General features: G+C 41.9%; 1 protein-coding gene across 1 annotated transcript in view; it reads right to left on the reverse strand.

Annotated features, from left to right (window-relative positions):
• camk2a (calcium/calmodulin-dependent protein kinase II alpha) overlaps window positions 1-9,886 on the reverse strand; it is a 76,342-nt gene that overhangs the window by 20,056 nt on the left and 46,400 nt on the right. The window contains exons 4-7 of the mRNA XM_037687741.1: window positions 9,311-9,365; window positions 8,973-9,038; window positions 8,827-8,899; window positions 7,606-7,708 (exon numbers count right to left, since the gene is read on the reverse strand). Coding sequence (XP_037543669.1) covers window positions 7,606-7,708; window positions 8,827-8,899; window positions 8,973-9,038; window positions 9,311-9,365 — 297 coding nt within the window. The remainder of the gene's footprint in view (window positions 1-7,605; window positions 7,709-8,826; window positions 8,900-8,972; window positions 9,039-9,310; window positions 9,366-9,886) is intronic.

The raw sequence follows: 9,886 nt of genomic DNA on the forward strand, positions 1-9,886 counted from the left end.
TGTCCCTCTTCTGGACATGTCTAAACCACTGTCCCTCTTCTGGACATATCCAAACCACTGTCCCTCTTCTGGACATGTCCAAACCACTGTCCCTCTTCTGAACATGTCTAAACTACTGTCCCTCTTCTGGACATGTCCAAACCACTGTCCCTCTTCTGGACATGTCCAAACCACTGTCCCTCTTCTGGACATGTCTAAACCACTGTCCCTCTTCTGGACATGTCCAAACCACTGTCCCTCTTCTGGACATTTCCAAACCACTGTCCCTCTTCTGAACATGTCTAAACCACTGTCCCTTATCAGAGTCAGAGTCAGAGTCAGAGTTTCTTTATTGTCATTCGCACCTCATGTGGTACATGTGGTGGAGCGAAATTATGTACACAGGGTCCCAGTTACATCCAACAATAAAATGTATAAGAAAAACAGTAATAACATCTAAGATATGAACTAAGAAAAACATCAACTAAATATACACTAAGCACCCATAACATAAAAACATTGAACATCAGCACAAACATGAACATGAGTCTGTGAGCAGATGTGCACGCATGAACACATCAACATTGAAACAGATCAGCAGCAACATGAAACAGATCAGCAGCAACACGATATGGTCTTTCACAGTGACTATTCTAGTTAGAGATTCATGAGTCTAACAGCCTCAGGGTAGAAGCTGTTCCTCAGTCTAGTGGTTCCACACTCAATGCTCCTTAACCTCCTTCCTGAGGGGAGTGGGGCAAAAAGTGTGTGTGCTGGGTGGGTGGGGTCCTCCATGATGCAGGTGGCCCTCCTCCTGCATCTGGAGGTGTAGATGTCTGTGATGGTGGGGAGACTGACTCCAACAGATTTCTGTGCAGCCTTCACCACTCTCTGCAAAGCTTTTCTTTCTGCAAAGCTTTTCTTTCTTTCTTTCTTTCTTCTTTCTGTCCCTCCTCTGGACATGTCCAAACCACTGTCCCTCCTCTGGACATGTCCAAACCATCTCAGTGTGTCCTCTCTAACTTTGTCTCCCAGTTGTTCAACCTGTGCTGTACCTCTGATGATCTCATTCCTGATCTTCTCCATCCTTGTCTCTCCTAAGGAGAACCTCAACATCTTCATTTCTGCTACTTCCAGTTCTGTCTCTTGTCTTTTTGTCCATGTCTCTGTCTCCAGACCATACAACAGAGCTGGTCTCACCACTGTCTTGTAAACTTTTCCTTTGACCTTTGCTGACACCCTTTTGTCTCAAATCACTCCTGAAACTTTTCTCCATCACTCCATCCTGCCTGGACTCTCTTCTTCTCCTCTTCACCACACTCCCCATGTTCCTGGACAGTGGACCCCAAGTCCTTGAAGTCCTGCACCTTTGTGACCTCTGCTCCTTGTAGCCTCACTGTTCCACCTCCTCCCTCTCATTCACACACATGGACTCTGTCTTACTACGGCTGACTTTCATTCCTCTTTTTTCTTTCTTTCGTTTTTTTTTTTTTAATAGATGGCCTCCCTTCTCCCCTTACAGCCATCCTCTCCACACCATTATTATGAAATATTTATTCTAGTGATTATCTAGTGTAGTTTTTTTTTTAATAGGATAGAAAGAAAGAAAAGACAAAGTAAGACTCCAAAATATAAGAAATATACACAAAGAGAGCACATGGCAAAACACCCGGCCACTGACTGTTCACCTGCAAAGAACATGACAAAACACAGCAACAAAATACATATGTATAAAGAACTTAAAATATTCATGGCTTTGCAGTAAGTTTCCATAAATATATATACCCATACCTACGCCTATATACATACATACATACACATGAATATACATTCATATACATATCTATATATCTATATATCTACATATAAAGCCTACATAAGCATCCCTGCATCTATTTGTGCGTGGTTGTGAGCATGCATAAGTGTATAAGGCTTCTCTAATAGAACATTTAATAGTAACTGTGAAGCAGCAGAGACCCGACCCCCAAGACCAGAGGCAGACGAAAAAGGGGGGACCAGAGCCCAAGACCCCAGGAGGGACCCCGACCGCGGAGCCCCCAGGGCCACCCACACAGGACGAACCACTCACCCACCCCCCAGAACAGACCACAGGGGAGAACCGGAAGATCCCCACCAGCAACCACATGCAGTGACCCCCCGGGGCCAACAGCGACAAACTCATAGGCCCCCGCCGGAACCCGCCGCACCGATGCAGGTCCAGGCCCGGGCACCGAGGCCCGAGGACACACACCACCCAGGCCAAGGCCCGACAGGGCCAGAGGACCTGAGCCCCACCAGGCAGACATCAGGCCGAGCCGACACACGCCCAAGCGCCCAGCCCCCGACATCAAGGGCCCCAAGCGCGCCGGCAGGCAAGGGCACACCCCACCAGGGGGCTGCGCGATAGGGGCGCGATGCCAAGCACCCCCAGTTGTATCAAAGAGGGGGCAGTCCGAGTCTCGGCCTAACAAATATCCATTCATACACAAACACAATCACACAATCCCAACCTCATTCTCACATTCATTCACTCAAAGACATACAATAACGATACATTTCATTCTTATTCCTGATACGCACTATATACCCCCCAGGTCCAAGACATGTACCCGCCCTCTACAGGGGGCAGCCCATGCCCAAACCCAGGAGGTAGACCCATTCATTCTCGAGCGGAGAGGAGCCAATATCCCAGACCCGGCCCAGGCCACGCCCAGCCGACAGGACACCCCCCAAGATCCAAGATGGAGGGTGCAATGAGCTGTTGCTGAGAACTAGGAAAAAACTGTGCGTGAGTATTATGATAAACTTTGGTAAGTCCATATTTATTTAAATAAAAACTATTTAATTAAATATAAGATCATTAAGAAAGTCCTAAATATTACTAACTAACTTTTTCATTCAATCAAACAAACTGGACGAGGAGACCTTGGAGAGCCTGGAATTGTTTGTTGACAAGTGTTTTTACAGCTTAGTCATGGGTAAGCCTAAAGATTCATCCGGTGCTGCTAGTGATTCAGCTAACATCCCCACTGCTAAGCGGCACCGACAGGGAAGCTCAGATAGCGTTACGACACCGCCTCCTGATAATACAGGCTTCAAGGAGATATTAGAATCAATTGACCAGAAGCTAACTAGCTTGGACGCCCGACTAGCATTGGTAGAGATGCTACATAAAGAGTTTCAAGGCCTTAGGGAGTCTTTAGAATTCAGCCAACAACAGGTAGCATTACTTGCTAGTGAAAATCAGGAGCTGAGGGGAACGGTTAAACAACTCACCGAGGAGATGACGCTGCTATCCGGGGATAATAAAAAAAATTAAAGAATCGATCCTGGATATCCAAGCCCGGAGCATGTGGGATAACCTCGTCTTCTCGGGAATCCCGGAGTGAGAGGACGAGGTCCCTGAGGCCTCCGTCCGTGACTTCATTCAGAATCAGCTGAAGTTGCCGAGTGACGCGGTTAATTCCATCACTTTTCACCGAGTCCACCGCCTCGGAGGTAAGAAACCTGGAAGCAATTGGCCGCAGCCGATTGTAGCTAAGTTTGAGCATTATAAACAGAAAGAACAAGTAAAAAGCCGAGGTAGGGAACTGCGTGACACGAACTTCAGCATGAACGACCAATTCCCTGCAGAAATTCTGAGTAGAAGGCGCGTCCTGTTCCCGATTAGGAAGAAAAATATAAACGAGGGCAGAAGAGCTACGGTGGCTGTGGACAAACTTTACATCAATGGTCAGCTGTTTAGAGATCCAGAGGTTACTCCCTGGCTCTATTAATAATATAAATAAGGTAAGTATGATTTTCAGTTGCTAATTTTACTTAAAATGTATTAGCAATAATATATATTCATATTACTTACCAGATATATATGTAATTTTTCAGCACAGCTCGGTTGGTGGGTTACACAGATGGTGGTGGTACACGGTGGCATGGCACTTAATGTGGTAAGGGGGTTCTTTTTTTATTTTCTCTTCTTTTATCTTTATGTCTTTATTATCATTTCACTTTCTTTTTTTTGTCTCTATTTTTCTGACTCAATAATTATTAGCACACAGGCACAAAGGCTTATATATATCCATATACATACATACAAATACCTCATAAAGGAATACATCCATGATTTACCTTCAAAAACAGCACTTAGTTTATCTATAAATCATAAATAATCAATCATTAAGGATTATGTTATTGTCTGGGTGTTTTACTGTTTTTGATATTTGTGATAATGGGTGTGGTTTAATTATATTTTCACAAGCACAAGTATGGGCATCTTAAGGTTTGTCACATGGAATATTAATGGAGCCGGTAGCCAACATAAAAAAAATAGAATCTTTAGCCAGATTAAAAGATTAAAGGCAGATGTTGTATTACTCCAAGAAATTCATAAATTACCGTCAACTGTGGATGAGCTAAAATCTCCTGAGTTTCCTCATGTATTTTCAGCCTGCTATAACTCAAGACAGAGAGGAGTAGCAATATTAATACATAAAAATGTGAACTTCACAATATTAGACAGTTATAGACCCGCAAGGTAGATATATAATATTAAAATTATCCATACTCAGTCAAAAATATTGTATTGTTAGCTTATATGGGCCAAATGTGGACGATGCCGCTTTTTTTCATGATCTCTTCTCTACTCTATCAAATCACATGGATTGCTCGCTGGTACTGGGAGGTGATCTTAACTTTGGTCTAGATAACAAAATAGACAGGCTGAATGCAGTAGGAGCTCAACGCAGTTGGCAATCCATAAATGTAGTTAAACAGTACATGAGTGATTATGGACTCTGCGATGCATGGCGGTCTCTTCACCCTAATAGTAAAGAGTATTCTTTCTTTTCACATGTGCATCACTCTTACTCTCGTCTGGATTATTTTATAATCAGCAACTCATTGCTGACCAACATTTCAGACACTAAGATACACCCTATTGCTGTCAGCGATCATGCACCAGTTACTTTAAATTTAGATAATAAGAAAGAAATCCCAAAAAGTATAAACTGGAGATTAAATACCTCACTGCTTATGGACGAAGAATTTATACAATACTTTAAAAATGAATGGACATCGTATTTAGAGTTTAATGACTTGCCAGGTACATCGGCATGTGCACTCTGGGAGGCTGGGAAAACAGTTATGAGAGGGAAAATAATATCTTACGCAACAAACAAAAAGAAAAAAGAAAATAAACATATTAAGGAATTAGAGAAATCTATCAAATTATTAGAAAGTTTACAAGGAGAGGAAACACAGAAAAAACTACGCAAGATAAAATTAGAACTAAATGAATGTATTGACAAAAAAACAAATTCTTGGTACAAAGACTTCGCTTAGAACATTTTGAACACAGTAATAAATCAGGTAGCTTTTTAGCTAATCAACTCAAATTAAATAAAGAAAAAACGTCTATATATGGTATTAAAGATACAAATGGTAACATAACTTATGACGAGGAAAAAGTAAATAGTGTTTTTAGAGATTTCTATAACACTCTATACACTCCACAAATAAATCCAACAGATGAAGATATTAATCAATTCTTGGAGAGAGTAATACTTCCAAAACTAGACAGTAGTCAATCTTCAGAACTAGACTCACCATTAACATCAGATGAGCTCCGTGAAGCCATTAAAAACATGCCTAATAAGAAATCTCCAGGCCCAGATGGATATCCAGCAGAATTTTATAAAGAGTTCTGGAACATCCTGGAACCAATATTTCACAGAATGCTACATGAGTCAGAAGAGAATGGCAGATTTCCAACACATATGAATTCAGCCAACATTAGTCTACTATTAAAACCAGGCAAAGACCCAGTACTACCTACCAGTTATCGCCCCATCTCTCTTATTAATGTGGATGTTAAAATAATTAGTAAAGTCCTCTCTAAAAGATTAGAGAAAATAATTCCTCTCATTATTCATCCTGACCAAACTGGATTCATAAAAGGAAGACACTCAACCATTCCCCTTTTTTCAAGTGCATACCTCCACCTCTCCAAGTTCTCTTCCACCTGTTCTCAACACAGATCACAATGTCATCTGCAAGTCCATCACCAGAGCAAACAAGAAGGGGCTCAGAGCAGATCCTTGATGCATTCCCACCTCCACCTTAAAGCTATCTGTCACTCCTACAGCACATCCCACCACTGTCCTGCTGTCCTCATACTTGTCCTGGTGTCCTCATACATGTACTGATGTCCTCATACATGTCCTGTACCAGTCTAACATACCACACCTCCTCCCTCAGCACTCTGTCAGATGCTTTTTCTAAATCCACAAAGACACAAAGGAGTTCTTTCTGACCCTCTCTGTACTTCTCCATCATCATCCTCAAATCAAAGATGGATCTGTGGTGCTCTTTCTTGACATGAAACCATCCTGCTGCTCACAGACAGTCACCTCTCGTCCAAGTCTTGCTTCCACAACTCTTTCCCAGATCTTCATCGTGTGACTCATCAACTTAATTCCCCTGTAGTTGCTACAACTCTGTACATCACCCTTGTTCTTAAAAATGGCCACCAGCACACTTCTTCTCCATTCCTGAGGTATTTAATCACCTTAAAATATGTGATTGAATGTTTGAGTCAAACACCTCACTGCCATCTCTCCAAGACATTATATACAGCATAACAGGTTTGGTTTATTTATCAGATGTAAAATGAACACAAGGTCAATAATACAATGAAATGCTGAGGATGAGAAGAACTGTCTCGACACGCAAAAAAACCAAAACAACAACAGCAAATATCCAAGCACACAACAAAAATACAGAAACAAGGCGCCAAAAGTAAAAAAATAAATAAATCTACAGCAGCATGGTCCAGTTAGCAGCATGATACTGTTAGCGGTGTGGTCTTGTTAGCAGGTCCTGTCAGCATATTTATGATAATAAGGACCGCAGCAGCTGTCTCCCAGACTGTCCTCCAGAACTGGACAGAGAACATCCAAGGTTCCTCCATAGAAGCAAGTGGGTCTGTAGAGTACGGTCCATCCAGGAAGATGGAGGATCATGGAGACAGCCACCATGACAGGCCTGAGCCTGAGCCAGAGGATGGAGGGGGTCAGGGAATTGAACCACCATGGCACGATGGCAAGGCAGCAACACACAAAACTCCAGAAGTATGTCGCAGTCATACCCGTACCGTGGGTGTACAGTGTAGGCACAAAACGTTCAAATAACAACACGAATAAAAAAGTTTAAAAAGTCGTGTCAAACTGGTTTGACATGACTATCAACAAGGAAGAGGGCCGGCAATGGAGGAGGGGGGCGTGCAAAAGAGACCATCTTATCACAAACCAAACTGGTTTGTTCCACTTTGGAGTAAGCTATTGGGGAAGAATCAGTTTTGTTGTGTGTTTCCTTGACTGATGAAGCCTTCTGGATGGAAGGTGAAACGTTTCAGCACAAAAAAAGAAACTGTCCAGATGACCTGACTGAAAAATGTTGGAAGAATAAAAAAAGTTGCGTCGAAGCAGAGCTCCCGTCAGTGCTGCCATTCTGCAGCGCACGTGACGTCAGAGTCACAGTACAGTACATAACATATAACAGTACTACTCTGACTAGTACAACCAGTACTGAGACACAGTACTTTCCTGAGCATTACAGTCAGAACTACCTCACCGAACCAGGCCTGTTGGTCTCCTTCCACCTCGATTGCAAGGCCGAAGTCGGCCAGTTTCACCGCAGCTCCTTTGGATTTGGAAGCTAACAGAAGGTTTTCAGGCTGCAGACAAAGAACACATGATGACATGTTAATGCTGCCATTTGATTATTATTATGAATACTAACAATCAGGGGTGTAACGGTACGCTAAAATCACATTTCGGTTCGGTTCAGTTTCAAGGAGGGCTCGGCTCGGTTAATTTTCGGTACAAAAAAGGCCAAAATAAAGACTTACAAAACTTTTATTTTGAAAATATGCCAAGTAAACAAGTTCAGTCATTACAGACTTCTTAGCTGGAGGTGATCTGGTGGATGAAGAAGAATCAGCTGCTGTCATCCTCAGACTGCAAACAACACAGACATAAAAAATTGAGTTAATAAGATTATAATTTTAAATTAAAAAAGTTAATTAGATCACAATAATACAATAACAATACCTCTTCTTCATGGTCATCATATGAGGTGGTTGAATCTCTCGCTCATCATCATCATTATCAGGGCAGGGCTTTAATCTGCTCCAGGGCTTGTTGACGATCAGTTTGATCTTTTTCATAAAGTGCTGCTACAACTTTGTGGCTGAAGTGTTGATGTGATGGATGTTGTAGGCAGCGGGGCTCAAGAACTTTATGCTTAAAGCCGGCGCATAAACAACATTTGGACCTAGATCCAGAGCTTTAAAATCTCTTACAGCTTGTGTTATTGATCTGGACCGATCTGAATGACCTGATGTAGGTTGTTTAAATGTTGCTGTTATCGGTCTTTGAACCAAACTATGTTCACGTTCGGATGATGTCGTTTCAAGTTGTTAACAAGTTAGACGTGTTGCTGCTGCAGATCCAATCTCCGTGAAACAACGTCGACACACAGCAAATTTAATGAGTGAAAAAAATAACTGAAACGGTCGCACGTGGACCGAACTGAACATACTGTACCGAAACGGTTCAATACACCCACGTGTACCGTTACACCCCTACTAACAACGCTAACTCTGCAAGACTGCTAACACAGGATAACGCTTGTCAGTATAAGTCACACATACAACCACCAAAATGTAATTTTGTGAACAGAAAACTAAAACTGTTGTGAAACTCTTTACATTCAACACTTTTCAGTTCTACAGAATCTTTTAGAAAATGACCGGTTCTTCAGAACAGTCCAGTTAGTTCAGACAGATGATACCTTCAGGTCTCGGTGGACCACACCCATCTGATGACAGTGAAGCACCGCCTCCAAAATCTGCTGGATACAGTGGCTGCAGACAGAGGTCAAAGGTCAACGTGGGGAGCTGAGGGGGGCTCTGCAGATGATGCAGGTGTGGCTCTTACCTGGCATCAGCTTCACTGTAATATTCTCTGGCTACGATGTCTTCAAACAGCTCCCCACCTGTCACTCTGTGGAATAAAACACACATCAGCTACACACAGACACACAACTGAAGTAGAAAGCAATTAAAAGCTTCAAAATTCATAGAAATAATCCACAAGACGACAATGACACAAAAACAAAATGTATATTTTTATTCTCAAAATGACAAAAAAAAAAACATTAGAAAATTTAATTCAACAATTTACAACACAAAAATAACAACACAATAACACATGAAACCTGAACGAAGGCAACAAAAGAGACGGACAAACAGACAGACAGCTGGTTGTGAACTCACAGGTCAAAAATGAGGTAATGATGAGCCTCTTCTGAAATGCTGTCATGGAGCCGAACTGAAATACAAAAAAAGTTTTTACTAAACTGACTCAGAGTACTGTGACATCCCATAATGAACCATGACATCCCATAATGAACCATGACATTCCATAATGAACCGTGACATTCCATAATGAACCATGACATCCCATAATGAACCGTGAAATCCCATAACGAACCGTGACATCCCATAATGAACCGTGACATCCCCTAATGAACCATGACATCCCATAATGAACCATGACATCCCATAATGAACCATGACATTCCATAAAGAACCGTGACATTCCATAATGAACCGTGACATCCCATAATGAACCGTGACATCCCATATTGAACCATGACATTCCATAATGAACCATGACATTCCATAATGAACCGTGAAATTCCATAATGAACCATGACATCCCATAATGAACCATGACATTCCATAATGAACCGTGAAATTCCATAATGAACCATGATATCACATAATGAACAATGACATCCCCTAATGAACCATGACATTCCATAATGAACCATGACATTCCATAATGAA

This window comes from Nematolebias whitei, chromosome 14, assembly GCF_014905685.2.
Source record: "Nematolebias whitei isolate Nwh7 chromosome 14, NemWhi1, whole genome shotgun sequence".
NCBI lineage: Eukaryota > Metazoa > Chordata > Actinopteri > Cyprinodontiformes > Rivulidae > Nematolebias > Nematolebias whitei.